General features: G+C 33.6%; 1 protein-coding gene across 1 annotated transcript in view; it reads right to left on the bottom strand.

Moving 5' to 3' along the window:
• The window catches only part of LOC145277922 (ubiquinone biosynthesis protein COQ9, mitochondrial-like), an 88,542-nt gene that overhangs the window by 20,024 nt on the left and 45,512 nt on the right, over positions 1–23,006 (bottom strand). The window contains exons 2-8 of the mRNA XM_080129990.1: positions 18,846–18,909; positions 13,811–13,965; positions 11,772–11,922; positions 6,882–6,969; positions 6,221–6,325; positions 4,955–5,110; positions 2,222–2,275 (exon numbers count right to left, since the gene is read on the bottom strand). Coding sequence (XP_079986116.1) covers positions 2,222–2,275; positions 4,955–5,110; positions 6,221–6,325; positions 6,882–6,969; positions 11,772–11,922; positions 13,811–13,965; positions 18,846–18,909 — 773 coding nt within the window. The remainder of the gene's footprint in view (positions 1–2,221; positions 2,276–4,954; positions 5,111–6,220; positions 6,326–6,881; positions 6,970–11,771; positions 11,923–13,810; positions 13,966–18,845; positions 18,910–23,006) is intronic.

Consider the following 23,006-nt stretch of genomic DNA (forward strand, 5'->3'; position numbering starts at 1 on the left):
TTTTTCATAAGGTTGAGGAGTTTGTGGTAGAGGTCAGCAGAGTTGTTTTTAGAGCAGGGGGGAGGGAGAGAGAGAAAGAGAGAATAGGGAAGAGAATAAATAAAGAATGAAGGCTTCTGAAGACCAATGGAAATGAAAAGCCGTAGCAATTCCTTCTAATATGGCATCGAAAAGCCCCATCAGAATCTATTGCATTGTGTAGACTATTCACCAAATGGCAACACGGCAGCCTTAGTATTTTGCACCTGCTGAAAGGACGGCCTCCTTGAGAGTAAATCTGAGTAGTGTTTGTTAATGGGCTGGGAAATGGAGGTTTGTCCCTCAGTAGATTCATACTAAAAACTTAAAATGATACTTGATATCTCCTTGCTAAACATTCAACATTAGAATGCATGAATCAAGGGTAAGTGGAGTAATCCAAGAAAAGTAGCACCCTACCGTATATCTCAGTATCATCATCATGGCTTGGCTTCTTGAACGAAGATCTAGGAAGGAGCCTGTCCATGTTTTCTGCAGACATGCTCATGGCTGATCAGTCCAATGCGAGGTAAGCAGGCTCGCCCGCAACAGCTGCAGGTTAGGGTCGAGCTGGGTTTGGAGCTGGGGCTAGTTAGCGTTCCTTTCTTCTGAGTCTTCTGTCCTCCAGACAAGTTTGCCTAGGGTTCTTGGAGAAGAAGACTGCTTGATGGATGGTGTGCCATCAAACACCTCAGTCCACTGCAATGGTTGTTACTGGCAGATTTCTTCAGTCAGTCTTTGGACTATTTCTTTGATGCTCCTTCATGGTCAGTGGAAAGTTTGCCACACAAGGTGATTTTGGGAAGGTGGTGGTCTCCTATCCTGGAGATGTGACCAGTCCAATGTAGCTGTGATTGCAGCAGCATGATCTCAATACTGCTGATTTTAGCCTGAATTTTCTTTTGCTAAATCTCAGTATAGCAGCAAAAGAAAATGCTAAATAATTAACTTTTTTTAAAACTGTTTTCTTATATATTTGGAGAATATCAAAAGTAAAATATACTTATTTATTTATTAGGACGATATCAGTCTATACATTACATAGTTTGAAATCAACAATATATGGATATGTTTCCTTTTCTTCTTTATTTATGTTATTCATTTATGTCATCCTCATTCATTTGTGTCCTCCACTTATACTGCTGCTGCTTCAGTCCTTTTATTTAAATATAGCATTCCTTTTCTCTCTTTACACTTAAGTATCTATGTAAACAGATTCTTGGTACAACAGAAAGATGGGATGAATTTTAGAGGAAACATTTTATCAATGAAAAGAGGGAAGAAAAACAATGGAAAAAATAATAAAACTCTTAAAAAGGCCATTTCGTCTAACTCTCTTCAGAAGAGAAATGATAATAAAAACTAAGAAAACACTGTGCAAGGAGAGGAGTGGAAATTTGTATGACCATTATTTAGGACAAGGATCGGCAACCTCTGGACCATAAAGATATTTTAACTGGCCACAAGTCTGATTACCAATGATTCTACTTTTTAACATTAGAGATGAGGCTTTTGAATTGAACAAAAAGCCTGCTGCTATTGTCCTTTGATTCACTCAACAGAATTTAAATATCATGACTTAAAAAAAAAAAGATCAAAACCCAACAACCTCCATTTTTGTGTAAGAAAATGACAAAATTAAACATAAAGCCAATTTAACCGACTGACCGGCAACAGACATTAGGCGGGGACAGTTTCAAAGGAACAGTCTTGTCTCAGTCGGCTTTCTATTTCATTCCTTCAATAATGAATCTCCATTGCTTACCCTTGTCACCTACCCTACGTTAATTGCTGGAATCTTTTAATGGGCCATGTTTTTATCTTTTCAATAACAGTTTCAAACATACACATCATAATTCATCCATTTCGCTTTAAGTGATTTTTTTCAGTTTGAAGTATTTTAATATTCCTTGAAAAAAAACTAAGTTTTGTTATGTGTTTTTTTTTTATTTTAATTTTAGATTTCCTTTAGTTTTTCTGATTTCTCAATGATTATATTAATTATGGTCTTAAATATTTAGATTGACAGTGGTCTGCGTATGTAATTTTCCTTGGTTTTTCATTAATGACCTTCGTCAGGCCTGCAACTCCTCATTATAATGCAATCTGGGCCACAGGGTCGATTGAGTTGCTGACCCCTGATCCAGGAAGTAATAAATATAAAAAAGTTAATGTGTTTATTATCAACCTTGACCATACTTACCATCAAGGAGATTCCCCAGACATTGTTTGCCACTGCCTTTGCTGTACTTTTACACTACAAACAAATGAAAATATAATATATGGTCATGAAAATGCAAATTCATCATTAGCACTATATTCAGTAAAGTTTATAAGTCACAGCCTGAAAACAAAATGGCTGGCTGAGAGTTTTATATAAAAATGGAACTAATTGAAATGAAATAAGAAACCAGTGCGCTCACTAAAACAAGCTAAGTGAAACTGAAATGAAATAAAAAAACGAAAGTGTTAATTATTTAAAAAAAAAACTATTTTATTCAAAAGAAAATTTTTATCTCCTCTATTATATAAAAGGAACTTTGTGTGTGTGTGTGTGTGTGTGTGTGTGTGCGTGTTTGTTCCTTATGGGCTCCAAAATGGCCGGGCCGATTTTTATGAAATTTCACACAAACATACTTTATATTCCTGGCAGTGTTGATAATCGAAAAAATTCAATGAAAAAGAACAGGCGATTTTGATTGTAGCACCTTTCACAGCCTTACCTCCCAAGTGCATTTTAGAAGTTTTATTATCACGCAAGCAGAAATGCCCAGCAAATAAAATCAACAGAAGGTTTTTTTGATATGACAGGGGCATGTTCGAAATGAATGTTTCTGCTTAAAGCATAATTGAAACAGGATACTAAAACTTAAATTCAAGCCATTATCACTGCATACTCGAAAAGGCCAGGCATAGAAAATCAACACTAACTTCTTTGATATGACAAGGGTGTGTTTGAAATTAATGTTTCTGTTTAGAGAACAATTGAACCATGATCAATAACTTTTGCATTTTAAACTTAAATTTGAGCCATTATAAATAAAAATAATTTTATAAAATACACAGTAGGTTCTCTACAGTGAAATATAGACTACAAGTCTCTGTGGGGAGGCGTGTGAAACTTCTTCCTGGTGCACCATGATGGATCTCCAATTAGTGCAGATTTGATTAAAAAAGGGGTGATTTCACCGATTTTGATGACAATAAAAATATGGAGGTGTGACACATTTGGTCATTATTCAATCCCAGGCATCATTGCTAGTTTTATTTAGAAAAAAATTCTTGAGTGCTAATGTATTAGAGTGATACCAATTTAAAAGATGAATTTGGTACACTAAATCCCACACAATTGAAAACTGGCCTCAAATTCACTGTCTGTCTTTGCTTTTTTTTTGCGTGTGGGGGGGAGTCATTTTTATTATCTGTTAAGAAAACAGATTTCTTCTTTCCATCATCATCATCACTGTGTAAAATCCCCTCAACTTGTGTCAAAAGGACCACTCAGACGCTGACCGCTTTCTAACCCAGCAAGCAAGGCCACTTGACGTTGCTCAGTCCACCATGTGGTTACATTTTTAAGAAACCCTTTTTCAATTGTATAGGTTATAGTATCCTGAATTCTTCTTTCGAATTGGTACCACCTCTAATAAATTAGCACTTTGTAAATAATTACACAAGACTGTACATCACAAAAGAAAAGTATATTAAAAAGAATAACTGAATGCTATGCAGCATAACGTTATGCAAAATTTATTTAACCCAACTCTCTCTACATAAATTCTTGAAGGTAAGAAAATAGAATTTCAGATGTACCGTATCGACACTGTAGGTTTTTTTTTTTGTCATCATCTATGTGTTTTCAATAAACTGAATGTTCACAGTGGAATCATCAGCTTCAGTTTCTATACCAGCTTTGTGTTTTGGTTCAGTTTCACCCAGTTTCCGTTTTTGCATAAAACTCAAACTCAGTCAGCCATTTTGTTTCTAGGTTGTGGCATGTAAACTTTACCCAGAATTCTTAACACATTCAATATCACACTCAACTCTTTCCTTTCATTTGTTAGCAAAATTGCAGCACTAAAAATACAGAATGCGAGCAGTATTTATTTGCATAATGACTGTCTAGGAAAAAAATAACACTAGTTTCATTTTTTTTTTTTTTTAGATTTATTCATTGAACTTGGGTTGATTTGTATTATTTGGATTATTCACACTACTGTTCTCATTTTAGGTGTTATTTGCATTACATTACAGCTGATGTAACCTCCGACCTTCTACAGGTCTATCTTGTCAAACTCAGAGACCTTTTTGTCAAACTCAGGAATTTGCATGTTTTTTAGAACAGAATCCTTTATTTTAATCCAAAAGGATAACATACTCTCGTTCCGTCAGCCATGACTGAGTAGAAATCTTAAGTAATCACAATCATATTCTTTGTATTACCCACACTGAGGACGGAACCTTTAACCTTTAAAAGAGTGTCACAACTGAATTTTATCTAGTACTTGCGATACTCCTGTTTTATTGTTTTTACTGCTCGGAAACTCCAGGAATAAAGAAATCTGACAAACTGAATTGAAACATTTTTGTTCATATATCATTTTTTTTTTTTTTTTTACTATGACTGTCACATTAAAAATATTGAGCATATCCCCTTCATATTAGGAGTATCCCAGCATGAGAATTTAAACTATATGCTGTGACATTATAATTCTTTTCCATTATCTCTATATATAAAAGTGATCTTGTCTGTCTGTTTGTTTGTGTGCAGAATGGTCTACCAAACTGTCAATTTTTGGTCTACAGACTTGAAACTTGATATATAGGGGATTTGGACCTGTGGAACAAAGTTGATTTGGTTTTTAGTTGGTAAAAATAGCAAGTTACACTAAAATAATGGTAATCATAGAAAAAATAATTTATAAATTCATCTTACCTTTTTCACATTTTTTCCAAGGAACGCCACATTATTGAACCTGTTGTCCAAAAAGATCCATGTCTCTCGGAACTCTTCGGACTTATCCTGCAGCATAAAGACCTCAGTCGATTTGTAGATCCCAGCAAGGAGGAGACGTTTGGAGTACCAGTTAGCCTGCATCAGAACAAAAAAATGATGATCAGAATAATAAAAAAACAAATAAAATCATGAATCTTAGAATTTCTTTAAGAAGCTTTATCTGTTTTGAAAGCAGGCAGTCACATTTACATTTGAAAAAGCACTTTCTTTTCACGCTAGAGTTTGTAATAGCATTTTAATTTCTGAACAAACCTATTGAATGGACACAGGTGATAGAGATTATAGAGAAGATGATGCACAGGCCTTGCCAAATAAAATGAATCTTTTTTAAAACCTGATACTATTAAAAAAAAAAAAAAAAAAAAAAAAAAAAAAAGGAGGTTTTATTTAGTGCTTTGTTCTTTAAAAAAGGAATGGGAAAGAAATACATCAGCAAGTCAACAGCTACCTCTCTTTAGAGACCTTTTCTCTTTTCAAAGATGGGCTTTCAGTGTCGACCTCTATGTGCTGCCTCTATGTACTGAAATTCAAATGTCCAGCAGAAGCCCGCAAAGAGCCGACAGGGGTGGAGGTCACAATGACTCATTTAGGTGAAGGGAGTCCCTTAGTACAATTTGGCCAGTAGTTGACTGCAACATAATCCCACCCATCCCCAGACATAAGCAAATCAAGACATAAGACAGGGGGCGAATGTTCACCCCCCACCCCCGCCTCCACTCCTCCCAGCACTACCCAATGAGGGAAGGAAATAAAATTTCCAAAGTATATAACAGGCAAGAAAGAATAGTTTTTTGTTTTAAATTCTTTCTTCTTTATCCCCAAGATAAAAGTTTGGGATTAAACAATTTAAAAAAGGCAGTCTGTCCTCTGTCAAACTTGGGATGAAAGTGTAGTACCTGTTTTGTTTTCTGTCAGAACGAGGAGAAATTATTCTCAACTGAAGCAATTTTACTTCTTGTCTCAATATTAGGGAGCTTGATTTTCATAAAAAAAAAATCAATTAAAAAAAAAAAAATCAATCGGTGTTGGGTCCAACTTTGTTCCCATAGGAAGAGGAGTAGAAAAAAATTTTTTTTTTCAAGAATTTAAAATCCTTCAAATTAATCACTGTTTAGCATAATTTTTATTCCTCTTGAAAATACCAAACAATAGCCAATTGTTGTAACATTAAAGATGTTAACTTACATCTGTAGATTTGTCTCCTGCATAATACCAGATGTCATCTACAAGTTGACCAAGGTTGTTTAAAGCCTGACAACAATTTGCTGGTTGTGCCTGGATGGCCATTGCCTGCAACAAACAAAAAAAATATCATTGAACTAATTCTAGCAGAGAAAATTCAAAAGAAAGACTTTAAAAGGGGATTCATTTATTGAGTAATAAAAGTGACACCAAGCATTTCTTAAGAATTAATAAGGACTTCTTTCCAAGCCCAAATACATGATACCATTATTTTTATTCTTATTTTTTAATTTCTATATTTCTCAATAGTGCTTGCTATACCCTTCCCCACTCCTGAAAAAACAAAAATAAAGAAAAATCTTTATGATGTACCTACCTATGACGAAAAGAAAATAGTGTACACTAAAAATCATGTAAATTAATCAGGAAGTTTTATTCTTATAAATAAAATCATTTTTAAGCGATTAATAGAAATTTGGAGGTATTACAAAAGATGTACAAGGCTTATTTTTAATTATTTCTGAAGAGTTATTTTAAAGAGGAGTTAACCAGTGATGAATTGATGGAAAAAAAAAAAAAAAAAAAAAAAAAGTGGCATTTGTGTCACTGAAATATTAGAATATTCTCCTCTGTTTATTGTATAACAAAACTGCTTATGACTGACCTGAGGCCATTTTTCAAGATAGGGAACTAACATCAGAAGACGTGACTGGACAGCTTCTTGTATGAATGTTCGAGTTGAGGGTCTAGAGCTAAAAAAACAAAAACAAAAAAAAAAAAAACAAATATATAAATAAAATTTTTTTTGTTATCCACAATTACTTCCCCCATATTAAAAAACAAAAATACAGAAAAAATCTTTATGATGTATGTACCCATGATGGTATAGGAGGGAAATGTTGTGCATTTCTCTCCCAATAATTACTTAAATAAACACAAGGCCAAACGACATTGCTTTTAACAAAACAATAATAAAAGGTTTATTTAGAAAAGGCGAGATTGTATCTCAGACTGAAGAGAAAAAAAGAAAGTGTAAATGTCTGTTTGAAGGTGTCGTCTGCCATCAGACTGCAGTCATCAACAAGTAGCAGTGGGAGGGGTGAGGGAGAGAGGTCTGTATAGATCGCTTGCTGGCATCTCTCTGGCGATCGCAGATTGGTCAGTGTGGTCGAATCACTTTGGCACCGGGCATTGATCTGCTTATAGTAAATAGTTTGTTAACTGCTACAATGGAAAGAAAAGATCATATTCCAAAAGTCACGTAAACTGATAAAGTACAGGGTGGAACAATAAAATTGTCCTCCTAGAAAAGACAACATTATTCCATTTCTGTTGGATGAAAATCAGTTTCCTTTTTTGTTGCAGACCATCTACTAACTGGCCTGTTGCGTACAAATCCCAAGAGCAATAGGAACCTTCTATTATGTCTGAAAGTGACACAATGTTCAACGAATGGAGATGTGCCGCTGTACAACTTACGCTCTCTACCAATCCAAGTTATGATAGCAGGACCATTGCCAGCACCCTCAAAATGCTAATCCAGATAACAGGGACATGCCCACAGTGATGGATGATTATGGTCTTTGGTGTGGTTTCAAGTGAGGGCCACATCATGCCACCTCACATCTTCGAAGTCGGCTTGAAAGTCAACACCAAAGTGTACCTGGATGTGTTGAAGAGTGTGGTAATCCCCTGGTGCAATCAGGTGGCCGCTGGCAGACCCTGGGTGTGGCAGCAGGACTCTGCGCTGGCCACAAGTCCAAAGAGATCCAGGCTTGGCTTCAGAAGGAGTGCTACGACTTTGTAACTTTCTCTCAATGCGCTCCTCCTCCGCTGACCTGAACTACTTCGTTTGATCATCGACATGACCTCCCACAACACCAAAGCCAACCTAATCACCGCCATCTGCCGAGTATTCGCTCAGCTTCTGCCAGCACTTGCGAAAAAGGCATGCTCCCAGTTCTGGACCCATATCAAGGCAGTGATTAAGGCTGAAGGCAGTTACAGTGAATAGATGTCAGTTCTACTACATAATCAAATTACCTGAATTAAATTGATTTTTTTTTCAATAAAAGCTTTAAAATAAAGCTGTAGCACTGTTTTCTTTGGAGGGACATTTTTATAATTCCACTCCGTAGTTTCAGTTTTATAAAGGAAATCATTTTTAGATGATTTAAAGTGATTAATGGAAAATCATAAGCATTACAAGGCTTATCTCGCAAGGCTGAATTATTGCCAAGTTAGCTCACTTTGTTTCTTCAAGATGGCAAAATGAGATGATCCTCACTTATTCATCAAATTTGATTTTCTTAATCTTCTCTATATAAATAAAATGAACTCATTTTTTCCCGTCGGATTTTGACATTAATAGGATTAAAAATCAAGATATTTCATGCAAATATAATATGCACAAACGGCAGAACAATATCTGAGATGTGTTATAGGCTTATTATTTCTCAAATTCCTCGATAATCTTAGATTTCTATACTTTTTCTGCTGAGAAGTCACGGCCAAAAATTCCTCCTCCCCCTGCCACCACTTAACACCGTTTGGGGATCGTTCACAAGGAACAGTTGAGAAGAGAACACCGGTTTGGCTTCGTAGTTCTTTCATGTGAAGTTATTTAAAATCACTAAACTAAGCTGCAGTGCTCTGTGGCGTAGTGGTTAGCGTGCTGGACAATTCACATTATATTTTCACGTTCGCGCCGACCTACCGTAGTCATTTTTTTTTTTTTTTTTTTTTTTTCCTAAATTTTTTTTTTTTCCTAAACAACTGGAATGGACTTTTTTTGGTGGCCGAACTGTTAACGTTGCAGATGTTTTTTTTTTGTTTTTTTTCACACTTTATTTTCCTACTTTTACTCATGACTCCGGGTTTGATCCTTCCTACTTACCTACCATAACATTTTTTAAAACTCCCCCCCCCCGTCCCGGAAACAAACACTCGGGCAACGCCGGGTACCCCCGCTAGTTAAAAATAAAAGCTACTTGATCTATTTGTGTGATTTTTGTTCTGTCACAGCTATGTAAATTATACAGATTAACAAAAAAAAAAAAAAAAAAAAATGATGAATATAGGGGTAATTCTGGATAAGAACCAAAAATTCAAACTTTATTTCTTGAAAATATAATGGGAGAGGGAACACAACCCACTTTGATATTTTATCTTATGTGAATGTTCTACAGGAGAGATATTAATTGAGATAAAAATATGAGAAATTCCCAAACGCTAATCAGGCGATTAAGCAGATGATGAAAAAAAGAAATTTTCTTTATATTTTATTATCATGCAAGTTAAAATGATTTAGTTATCTCCCTTTGCATTGTTTTTATTTTATTTATTTATTTATTTTTTTTTTTTTACAAAGGAGTCACCTCTTATCAAGGCTCGGAAACCACTTCAGAATAAGGGTTAAGGAGTGTACGGTAGTCACTGGGACAATAGTGTAGTAATCGTTAGTAGTGGAAATGTGGTATAATTTGATTACTTAGGGGAATGGCTCAACAAGAATTTGTTCACATTAGACTTGAAGACGATCATATTGTCAGCTTGAACAGCATCCGTACATATTTTTAATGTCCATTTTCAAAGACTTTTCAAAGTTTTTGAAGGTCTTCTCCAGACAAAATTCAAGTTTTCAAAATAAAATTTTGGGTCTATTTTACAATCCACAGTGATTCGAAAAAGTGATAATAAAAATCAAATATACAACAAATAAATGTTACCAGAGCCAATAAAAATTACTTTGCAACCTACTTGCATCATTGTTTTTTTTTTTTTAAGTAGTTTTAAATGTTTTTTTAAAATTTAATATCAAATATTAACTCTCTTTACGACTTTTAAATTTCCAGCCAACTGTCGTGCCCATTTTTTTTCAACCCGGCCAGTCTCATTTTAGGTTGTTTTTTTTTTCTGTGGGGAAATTCGCCATTGGAAAGTCTCATCCGCAGAAGGAAAGTTTTTAGAGGCGGTGGGGAGGGGGACGGTCATTTTTATTTATGGCAGTCACCACTACTCCTCTCTCCACAAAAAATTAAATTATAAATGAAAGCAAAAATAGAGGAAGAATGTAACATGTTTTTGACTCCTAACGGGGGTATGAGACGAATGGATTCGCCAATCATTTTTATAAACACCGGCTGTGCTAAACAACCAATGAAAACGTTTCAAAATTATAAAAATTGTCGAATTTTGAATTCAATCAGTTCGCCGTTAACTACGCCACGGACCGCATTTGATTCTTGGCCGCCATCTTGGTTACTGATCTGAACTATGCCGCCATCTTTGTTCAACACAATGTCTCAAAACTTAACAAAGAAGGATTCCACAGTTTTATATATAGTTTATTTTGCATTGATTGCTCAGTCGAGAGCAATGTTTAGTTCCATTTTAGAATCATCCTCCATCATTTTTTTTGTACACACACACACACGGGTTTCTCAATCATTGTCAACTAAAAATTTCAGTGCTTGTTCAGAATTCCCCCATTTTAAAAAAAGCAAAAATACAGAAAAACTTTCAATATACATATGAGTGATGGAACAAAAAGATCATATTCCAAAAATAACGTAAATTGATATTTATTTTTATAAAGCAAATTATTTTTAAGCGATTAGTGGGAAATCATAGACATAACAAGATTGATCTCCCAAGTTTGAATTATTGTGGAGTTATCTGTTCTTACTTCTTCAAGATGGCGATGCAAGAGAATACCTTTTTGCTTACTCATAAAATTTGATTTTCTTAGTTAAAAATAATACTAAATGATCAATTCACATGATTTTTAGAATATGACATTTTCGTTCCATTGCAGTTATGTACATCATACAGATTTAAAAAGTTTTCGTTTCTTAATATTAAAGGTATTCTGGACAAGAACGAAAATTTCTTCAGAGGATTCAAACCAGCAACTGTTTATTCATGTTACATAATGGATGGCCTTATATCGGACAGTGATCCCATACATTAATCTTGACAAGGATTAAATTAAGTGCAAGTTGAAGTGACTTAAAGTTTAGGAAAAAAAACTAGTTCCCATGAAAGATGAACAGGAAGAGATGCCGTTTAAAGATAAAGTGAGATCAAATAGACGATAGGTCAAAAGTAGATGGAAAAACAAAAAGACGTCAGTCAGCATGATGCATGATGTCACGGATTTAAAGGTTGACAAAACCCCCCCCCCCCCAAAGTTTCAGAACAGTTTTTCTATGGTGTGAGACAAATCACGAATAATGCTGTAATAACTAAAAGAAAACTTTGATAATAGCTAAGAGCGAAATGAATGCCCTCCCCCTCTAAGATCTGTTTCCAACCAATCCTTAATAAGATAGTTTTATTGAATCTGGCAAAGTGATAAGTAAATATAAAACGTATACACCTTCATTCATTGCATTAAATCTCTCAATTTTATGGGAAAGGAGGGGAGAGTGTCACTAGAAGAGATGCGATTTAGAAATTTCCAGATTTTTATAGTCGAAAGTATATACATATATTTTCTTTCTTTTATTTAAAAAAAAAAAAAAAAAAATATGTATCTGCCTTCTGTTCTTACCTGTCTTCCAACAAGAGATTCTCCTCGATTTTCTGTGCAAGTTGCTCCGATAAGCGAGCATTGCAGTCTTTGTAAAAAAAATTAATCAGCTCGGCTCCTCCTTTTGGGAACATCCCGTGGGCGACACTTGGCATACCCAGTGATTCAGCAGCTTATAAATATGCAGAAGAAATAAAAACATATGAAGACACGGCAGAAATGCATAGTGGAATTAAGATTCTTTATTCACACTTCATGTTGGTTAAAGTGACGAACAAATTAAGGCACACCATCTGCTCCGATTCTCTATTTGTGTGATATTTAAGCACATCATTCAACCAACTTGAGATTCTTATGTCAAGAACAATAATATTGGAACGTCATGCATATGAGCGTGTAAAAAAGTATCAGCAGCAGCGAAAGATAGCTAGCTGTGAAGAGATTAGCAGCAGCAGCAGCCAAAAAAAAAAAAAAGGCATATGCAAATTAGGAAGTGTGCGCAAGAAAAAAAAAGGGGAAAAAATGCATCATGTGCTTAGGTAGAAAGTTGACATCAAAGAAAATGGATGTGTAAAGTTGAGGATGAGAATGGGCATGTGGTCAGAGGAAGGAGAAACGCGAACCTGGCCAGATGGACATGTGGTAGCAAGGGACTTTTTTTTAAGTGGTGCTGAAAGTAATGGTAATAAATGTTTTTGTTAAAAAAGAAAAAAAAAATGCCGACCTGGATTTATTTATTTATTTGGGTTTGTATTACTGTACACAGACTCGAAAAAGTTGTCAAAAAACAAATATATAACAAATAAATGTTATCAAAGGCAAGATAAGTTACTTTTCTACCTAACTGGATATAATTTTCGTGTTTTTATTCAATGTAACATGTTTATTCAGCTCGAAAAGCATACAGTGTTTACCGATGTATTGGAAAATTCAAGATGGCGCCCGACTCTCTCTTTAACACGGTAAGTTCAGGAAAAGATGTTATAAATAATAAACTAGACAAAATACTGTTAGAAATTCGCTCAATATATGTTACCATGACATAACTTGACATATATTCGGTGTTTTTTTAATAGTATTTTGTCTAGTTTATTATTTATAACACCTTTTCCCAAACTTACCATGTTAAAGAGAGTGTCGGGCGCCATTTTGAATTTTCCAATACATCGGTAAACACTGCATGTTTTTCGAGCTGAATAAACATGTTACATTGAATACAAACACAAAAAATGTATCCTGTTTGGTAGAAAAGTAACTTATCTTGCCTTTGATAATATTTATTTGTTATATATTTGTTTTTTGACAACTTTTTCGAATCTATGTGTACAGTAATACAAACCCATTTATTTATTTCTAGTTTTATTTTTGTGAATTACTAAAGTAAAGAGTAACGGCCAGATTACAATAAGCAACCGATTTTAATTTAGACCAACTGATCTTTTTTTTTTTTTGTTTTTTTTTTGCTACAAATTTTTGTAAAAAATAAAACTTTTTTTCTTCTGCTGAGATTTAGGGGAAATCAAATAATTCGTTGATATATTTACTTTTCATTCTCATTTTTTTTTTTTGCAAACATTTATTAGTTAAAACAAAAAAAAAAAACAATGGACAAATATTTTTCTTTTAACATTGTTTGACTCATATCATTTTTTTTAGTTCTCCAAAATCTGGAAAAAAAAAAAAAAAAAAAGTTCTTTTTCAACAAAAATTTTTAGTGATAAAAACAACAACAAAAAACAAAACAAAAAAACAACTAAAAATCAAAACAAAAAAACAGCAGGAACAATTTGTTGTGCTTTAATTTGTCATTTTGAAATTTGTTGTGTCTAAATAACATATGAACAGAATCAGCAGGAGCAGTTATTGTACATTTTTTGTGCCTTAATTTGTCATAAACCATTACGGTGACCCTCTTTCTAGTTTGTCGACAAATATATGAACAGGTTGTCTATGGTATTTAAAGACGTTATATTTGTTATGGCAGGAATATTAATTGACTTTATATTTTCTGTACTCTTGAACTATCATTGCATTTTTTTAAAAATTCTTTTTATTATTACCTGATGACAAAGCCTTTTGAGTCCAACCATGTTCGGAGACAAAGTGAAGTGATGAACGCAATATTCTTTCACGGAGTTCTTCATCTGCGTCATCAGTATTCATTTCGGGCGGTGGAGCTGTGCCTTCAGTGCCATCTCCACCTGGAGGAGGAGACCTAAAAAAGAAAACATTTTAATATATATATATATATATATATATATATATAAATAAAGTTTTATAAATCTTTATATATAAAGCAAATTTATATGTATGTGTATCATAGCATCACAGTTAAACGATGGATCTAAAAGCCAATTTATTTAATCAAATAAAAAATTACAAAATCTTTATTTCACTTAAGCAGTATGTCCCATTTGATTTTGGGAGATGGGGGGAGTTGAGTGTCGTTCTTTTTTGACAAAACCTTTTGTTTATTCTTAGCTACATGTTTTCCACCAATAACATCACATTCACTCCATAGCTTTAAACCTACTTAAAAAGATCCCCAATGGTTTTGATGTAATTTTATTTTGAAATGAATATATATACTAGAAATATATAAATATAGTATATAACACAGGCACAGGCTCTTTCAGTCTTTGACAGACTATGGATACCCACGAAGGGGTACTTGCGCGTGAAATTTTTGTGGCAGGAGGTTCACAGTCTCAATCCACCCCTCTCCTGAGTCGACATTGTTAAATACCAGTGGCAAGTGAAGTGTATGTACAGGATGACTGGAAACAAATGCCGAGATAAGTGGAGAGAGCACATAGAATTCCCAAATGGTCACCCATCTGGTACTAACCAGGCTCAATGTGGCTTAACTTTGGTGATCTGACAAGAACCGGTGTGCCAATGTGATTATGCCATATATTACATATATATATACATATATATATACACGTTTTATTTTTTATTACCGTATCTTTCTGTTAAGTTACATTATTGTTTCAGCTACTCGGATGTTTTTTTGGCCGTCTGTAGCTTCCTCAGACTTTTACAGAAATGTTCGCTATTTTGGGATGAAAGAGTGAAAGAGGTCAGGGGGGGTGCGAGGAGGGTGGAAGAAAGAGAGGAAGGGAACAAAGGGGAAGGTGGGAGGGGGCGCTTGGTATGTCGATAATGTTTTAGTTTTGGGGTTTAAGGAACTTGTGGGGGAGGGTCTGGGAAGTTCATTTCTGGTGTGGCTGAGAGCATAGGGATACATGGAGGGGAGGGGAATATGTGGGGGTGGGAGGAGGAGGAGGAGGAGGGGTTACTTTAAAATTCGAGTCTTAATGTTAAAGTTTTTATGCGTCTTGGCCGAGTAGCTGAAACAATAATGTAACTTAACAGAAAGATACGGTGATAAAAAATAAAACACATATTTGCTCTACAACAGTATTGAGCACTTTCTTCAGTTTTTATTAACTACCATTTCCACTATATATATATATATATATATATATATATATATATATATATATTATAAATAACAAATATACTACATATAAACATATATACTCTAAATATATAGTGATGATAGAAAATATGAAGATCTACAAACACTCAAAAAGAATGAAAAAAAAAAAAAAAAAAAATGCTAGTGATGCATGTTAGTAAGGCCCTCCCAGCCCTCTGTTACACATCAAACTGATCACCATTTTCTGGTTGATCTAAGAGCTAAACTCAGCACCTTTGATCTGATGTCCTCCTTAGTGTCAGAAGCTCTTGAATATTTTTTTGGTGTTTGCAGGTAGATATGCATAGGCGAAATAGGACAGTAGAAAATAAATCAACAGAAAACCATATAAGGCAAAAATAAATATCTACACCAAAAATTACAAAAAATTATCAAGTAGAATTTTAATTAAAAACATAAATCGAGGTAAATATGTTGGAGAAGTAATTTAATTTTTACATAAAAAATAAAATTTACTGTATCTTTTGGATTTTATATTGGCACAAACACATTTACATTTTTAACTAGCCTGGGTGTCTGGCATTGTCCGGGTGTTTGGAGGTGTGTGTTGAGAAAAAAAAAAAAAAAAATGCTAGTAGGCAGGCAGGCTCGAACAAGGAGGAAAAAAATGTGAAAAAAAAAAAAAAAAAAAAAATGCGACATCTTTGCTGTTGCGTTCATTGCCAAACTGGAAGTGACAAAGGTTTAAATTAACGCTAATCAATTGAAAAGAATGTATGACTCAAAGCAACCCCTCCTTGTAGAAAAGTGCCCAGTTGAGGGTGAAGGAATTAATGCTTTCGGCCAATTTTTCGATATTTGTCGTCCGAAGGGTTGAGCTACAAAACGATATGGATCTCGTGAAAATCCGTTGCCTCTGTTGAAAGTATTAGGCAGACATACAAACATACATTTAAACAGACAGGGGAAATTTATATTATAGATGAGAAATGACAAACTGACTTATCTCCCCTTATACAGAACTCTTCTGAATTTAAGACTTAAAATTTGTTCATGCCTATGGAGGATCGCACAGCAATCTCTAACAATTGCATTCCCAAAATTAAGGCGGCAGAAATGGATGCAGTTGATGTAAATATAGAACAGAAGTCAATAAGCATGAAACGAAATATGAAACCATATAGAAATATTTTATTTCAAAAAATAATTTAGTTTAAACACTTCTTGTTTTACGACAAAAAATAATTTTTTTTTTAAATTTAATTTTTACATAAATTTTCTTTAATATATCTTTAATTCTTGGATAGAATGTCTTCTACAAGTTTTATCATAGCGTTTAATTAATTTGTGACTTCTCCAACATATTTACATCGATTGTATCCATTTCCATTGTCTTAATTTTGGGAACGCTATTGTTAGAGATTGCCGATCACACATCTATAATATGAATCTCAAATAAATGTGCCTGCCAAAAACTTTTGACAGCTGCAACAAATCCTGACGAGATGCGACGGATTCTTAACGTCTCAGATGACAAATTGAAAAATTTGCAAAAAAACATTAATTCTTTCACCCTCAACTGGGCAGTTTTCTACAAGGAGGGGTCAGTTTTTGCGTCAACATTTTCGCAAAGTCATCATCTTGGTTGGATTGACTATGCTTAATTTCAATGCTCAGGGCTACCGGTCGCGCGATGGAGACATTGGGCAAGACTTTTATTTATTTTTTTTTTCTTCTTTTTTAAACCTTCTTTTCCTCCTTTATCTTACGGGTTCGAGTCTGCCTGCCTGCCTGCCTGCCTACTACCATTTTTTAATTTTTTTCAAACACCTCTCTCCAAACAAACTGCCTACTATTGTTTTGATCACCAACCCCCCTCCTCCGCTACTACCACTGTAGTATTTCCTTCCCCCTACACACACCCGGGCAACACCGGCCACCCCTGCTAGTACATGATAAAACAAATTTATATTTTAAATTAAAATTCTACTCAACAATTTTGTAGTTTTGGGTGCAGATATTTACTCTTGCCTGGAGGGTATACTTTAGTAAACAAATGAATTGATTTATGATTAACATATTTATTTGAGATGTTTACACTATAATAAAGAGCAATGTGTATTTATATATGTACATTTTATTAAAATAAAATAATAACATTCGCCTCTATAATAAAAGTGGGTACTCCTGCAGTATTTTACCCACCGATTTCACGATCTTAGCCGAGCGTTGACGAACGCTTTCGGCGTTAACGCCGACGAAAGCCGAGAATTCGGAGCTACGGTGCAAGAACGCTAAAAGTATGTGAATAGCAACAACATTACAAGGAAAAGATATTACACACACACAACAAAAATGGATAAAATTAATACAAAAAATTTGGATAAAATAAATCACAAACACTTACCGTAAGTTTTTTTAAAGTAAAATAAATTTATTTTGTTGAATATTTTTTTTTTTTGGTTCATTTTGTTTTCCGATAGCTTTTTTTTTGGGGGGGGGGAAGCAACAGTAATAAACACTTCAATTTTTTTTTTTTGTTTGTTTTTTACAAAACGTTATTAAACAGTAACAACAATGTTTTTTTTTTTTTTTTTCCCAGTAATGTTTGTAGGGGGGGGGGACAACAATTACTGTTTATCTTTAGTTCCGACTGGAAGATTTTCTACTGACTGTAGAGGCAAAGTAGGGAGCAAAGGGTTTTCAGAGGATGTGGAAAGAAGCTCCTTCCCAACCGGGTAGCCTTCCGCGATTTGATTTATTATGGAGACAAAAGGGTTGTGTCCAAATTTTTGTCTCCACATAAATTCGCATAAATATGTTTCCAACAGCTCCCGTTTTTTTTTTTTATCGCTAAATTAAATAGCTGAAATGAAAGGCTGTGTATTTTTACTTTGAACAATAAAATAACTGAAATGAAACGCTATGTGTGTAATTTCAATGAAAATTATTCGTCTGCTGCGCGTTCGTTTGAAGCGCCCTGATTGGCTGATAGAGTATCGTACCGCTCGCCATGTTCCGGCGTTTTCCGACGGATGTCGATCAACGCTCGGCTAAGATCGTGAAATCGGTGGGTAAAATACTGCAGGAGTACCTAAAAGTGACCATACTTGTGTCCAGTCAGCTTTAATGACATATTAAATTTATGAGCTAAGGAGCTTAATCTTAAAATTAACTAATAATAATAATAATAATAATGAAAATAAAGAATTTCTTTCACTTCTAATGCAGATACAAAAAAAATCTTATTATTATTAGTAATAGTAGTATTATTATATTTAATAATTCGTCCAAAATTTTTTTCCGGTCGCCAGAGAGAGAAGTTTTAAGCACTTTTATTATGCTGCTCATGCCACTAAGCAATGTAAATATGCTGGTTTACTAACAAACACTAAAGTTTTCATTAAGATCTGAAAATTCTCTGAATTTTAGTGAATTTTCTTTTCTCAATCAAAGGTATTCATTTCTTTTGGTTAAAAAATAAATTCTTTTCACTTCATTATCTTCCCTTATCATAACCTCAGTCATGTAACCCGTTTTTGTCACATAATATCTGTACTTGTTTTCAAACATTTTGGCTTTAATTGGCTGAAGATGATAACATAAGAAATACTTCTACTTTCTCAAACTATTTGTTTATTCAAACTCACCCATGTTGAGATGGTCCATCTGTACTAAGGTTCCGTAAGAAAAGTCGTCTGCTGGCATGGCAACCTGCAATAACAAACATCGACTTATGAACAGTTGTTAAAGTAATCATTATAGAGTAAGAAAAAAAAAATGTATACTATTGTAGAGGTAAAATTTTCTGAGTTATCTCCCTTGGATATATCTTAACCAATATTAGGGAGAGTTTGAAAGTTACGAGGACATGTTCAATGCATGTGCAAAAACGAAAAAAGGTGTTATCCTTTTTTTGGCTTGTCCTTCAAAGCTGTTGGACACAGTCTGCTAGGCTGTCTGTACAAACTCTGATGCTGTGTGTTAGGCGACTTCTCTAGTAGCAGTCGCATGGACTCCCCCCCCCAAAAAAAAAACGCAACAAAAAGTAAGCAACATGTATTTATATATTGTTTATATATATTCTCTATCTTTGATCCTGACATGTTTATATTTACTGAATTTGGACAGTGATGCATTCTTTATTTGGTACCAAAGTCGATTGCTCTCTTTGAGTATATCATGTTTATTTGTGAATAAATGTGTATATAAATCCAGCTAGTTTCTTCATTGGTGTCCTTTATTCTTTCTTTGGACAAATGAGTGTTATCACTGAGTATACAATATGCAAAATGGCAGCTTTAAGTTAACCATAACTTTATTATATCTATATATATATAAAAATGTAAATGTTGGTTCGTTCAGAGTTAATTGTCTAAAAAACCACTGGACGGATGGCTTCCACGTTTTGGTATAATATGTTTACTATATCCATGTGTGTTTTTATATATTTCTTTTTAATTATAACATTATACTTAATTTTGCTATGATAAATAGCTGGATTTCTTTGTACCGAGAGGCTATTTTTTTTTATTTAGGGACAATTATTTATTCCCGCTTCCTGTCACGTGACCAGTGTTACAATTTAGCGGTTTTCCTGCTAGATCTGGAGATTTCGTTTACAATCTAGCGGGAAATTCTAGAAAATCTGGAGGTATTTGGCACCCAGACACCTGCATTAGATTGCTTGAAAATACTTTAAAACATAAAATAAACTCATTCATGTAAGTAAAAAAAAAGTAGCATTTATTGCCTTTGGTAACAATTATTTATTGATTATTTGTTTTGTTTTTCACCTTTTTTTCGACTAACCATTCTTAAATCTCACTATAAAATCGATTTTTCCAAGTACATTTTAGGTGGGGAGGGGGCATTCCAATCTCCCCGAAGGGGTTTGTATTACTGTACACGGGTTTGTATTACTGTACACATAGATTCGAAAAAGTTGTCAAAAAACAAATATATAACAAATAAATGTTATCAAAGGCAAGATAAGTTACTTTTCTGCCAAACTGGCTAGCGATTTTCTGGACATTTCTTTCTCCTGATCTCGCGGGTTTTTTTTAAATCTCAGTTGACAACATTGCATCACTAAAAAAACACCACAGGCTTAATGTAAACAGAATGTGTTTACAATATCGGTAAATTTTCAATGGGTTTATTGATAATGTAACCATGTGATTGAACTTTAATTTAAATTAACCACACGTGGTCGCAAAATGAATGCCGACGCTCAAAGTGTATACACATTTTGATTTCTCCCTTTACTTAAAAATTCACCAAAAATCAGGAAATTAACGAATTTTAATGAAAATTGCAGTATTTTTCAAATAATGATCGCAGAATATAATGAACTAATTATTTTTACTTAACTCTTGGTGAAAATGTTTTATTTTGTTTAAACAAAAAATACCTTTACTAAAGTTATGGTTTTCAGTAGTAAATAAAAAACGCAAGAATTTACTTTTGCTTTTTTTAAAGCATCGTAATTTGTAACAATAAAAAATAATTTTTACAGTAACATTACGAAAAAACCCCTAAAGTCCGTATTAATGTATTCGATATAACTCGAAGAAAAATGAATTATCGGATACTATTCAGGAAATTAAAGATTCAATTAGATTCCTATTTCAGTCACCTAAATTATTTAGGGTGAAATGAGTTTAGGAATTTATAGCCAAACCTAAATATTTTTTTTTGGTAAATATCCAGATACACTACTACAGAACACCGACCACTCTAATTTGTTTGGGGGGGGGGTGATGTTGGGGCGCGCGCCAACATCACATCCGCACCCCCCCCCCGATCGCGCCCCCAATGTACAAAGTAAAATCTTCGGAAAATGTTAAATGGTGTTCTAATTGGTAAATGTCGGTGCGTTATGGAAAATTTGAAAATTCGATGTTCCATGTAAAAAAAAAAAAAAATAACAGATAAATTACCCCCCCCCCCCATCTCCAACTTGGTGTGCTTTCCTTTTCTTATTTTATTTCTTTTTCAGCTAATTTTAAATTTTCCACCCAAAAACCGCTATAATGTATTTTTGAAAATTAGAAAATTCTATGTTCTGGAAAAAAAAATCCCCTCCCCCCAACATAGCTTGCTTGGTGAAGCCGTCGTTTATGCTACAGTGTGCATGCGCGTAGCATAAACGGATGCTGCAAAATGGTGGAAAGAAGTTCGTGGGTTCAGGGGTAAATACCATACAAACTGTAAATTTGCCCCAAGTTTAACTATCAGATTCGTTGTCAGCGATCTCAATTACCTATAAAAAAACAAATTAGAGTGGTCGGTGTTCTGTAGTAGCGTATCTGGATATTTACCTTTTTTTTTCTTGCTAAAAAAAAAATAGCATTAATACAGTAAGTTAGGTAAACTGACTTTTTCGTTTAAAAATGGAATTATTTCCCTTTCGCTATTAACTTTTTAAAAAAAAAATTTTTTTTAATAAATATTTTGTGGGGTTTGTATTACTGTACACATAGATTCGAAAAAGTTGTCCAAAAAGAAATATATAACAAATAAATGTTATCAAAGGCAAGATAAGTTACTTTTCTACCAAACTGGATATATTTTTCGTGTTTTTATTCAATGTAACATGTTTATTCAGCTCGAAAACCATACAGTGTTTACCGATGTATTGGAACATTCAAGATGGCGTCTGATTCTCTCTTTAACACGGTAAGTGTGGGAAAAGATGTTATAAATAAAAAACCGGATAAAATACTGTTAAAAACTCGCTCAATATATGTTACCATGACATAGGTTGACATATATTCGGCAGGTTTTTAATAGTATTTTGTATAGTTTTTTATTTATAACACCTTTTTCCATACTTACGGTGTTAAAGAGGGTGTGAGACGCCATCTTGAATTTTCGAATACATCGATAAACACTGTATGTTTTTCGAGCTGAATAAATATGTTACATTGAATAAAAACACAAAAAATATATCTAGTTTGGCAGAAAAGTAACTTATCTTGCCTTTGATAACATTTATTTGTTATATATTTGTTTTTTGACAACTTTTTCGAATCTATGTGTACAGTAATACAAACACCCATTTTGTGTTTTATATACATAAAGTACAATTGTTGAATGTTACTTTTGATTATATTCGTTTGGGGGGGGGCACAATTAAAAAATTAAGAAAGATTAAACTGAAGCGAAATTTAAGTTTCCATTCCATTTTTCCAACAACCGTAAAACAGTGCATACTCAGCAAGTTTTATCGTAATTTATAAGCATATTGAAACACTAAATCAACATTTTATTTATTTTTTTGCATAATTAATGATGGAAGTATTTTTCTGTTTATTTTCTTAACATCTGTTAAAAAAAATAAATAATTTGTACATTCTCTTGAAAAAAAGAATCAAACTTTTCTCTACTTTCACATGTGTTCCATTTTAACAAACTGAGCCACAGCAACGCATGGCCAGGTACAGCTAGTAGATGTATAAATTATTACTAGTGGAAGATTGTTTTAGGTCGAATTATCTAACCCTTCTGATGGGGCCTCTAGAAACCCTAGTGAGTCATGTGGTATTTAAATATATTTCACTATTTACAGAGGAAAATATTCATTGTATTTACAAGAATCAATGGTTTGGGATAATCAATTTCAATGAAATTACAACTAAAAATATACCTGTCAGGTTTTTGTGCTTTTACTTCATTTCTATTTTGTTTTGGTGCAATTCTTAAAACTGTGTTTTTCAAGGTTGGATCATTCTGTAAAATCTACATATCAAATAATTGTTGTATTTTATTATCGAAATAATTTATTAATGCTTTCTCTGCATGAATTT

Source organism: Euprymna scolopes, chromosome 6, assembly GCF_053919585.1.
Source record: "Euprymna scolopes isolate OS-2025 chromosome 6, ASM5391958v1, whole genome shotgun sequence".
Taxonomy (NCBI): domain Eukaryota; kingdom Metazoa; phylum Mollusca; class Cephalopoda; order Sepiida; family Sepiolidae; genus Euprymna; species Euprymna scolopes.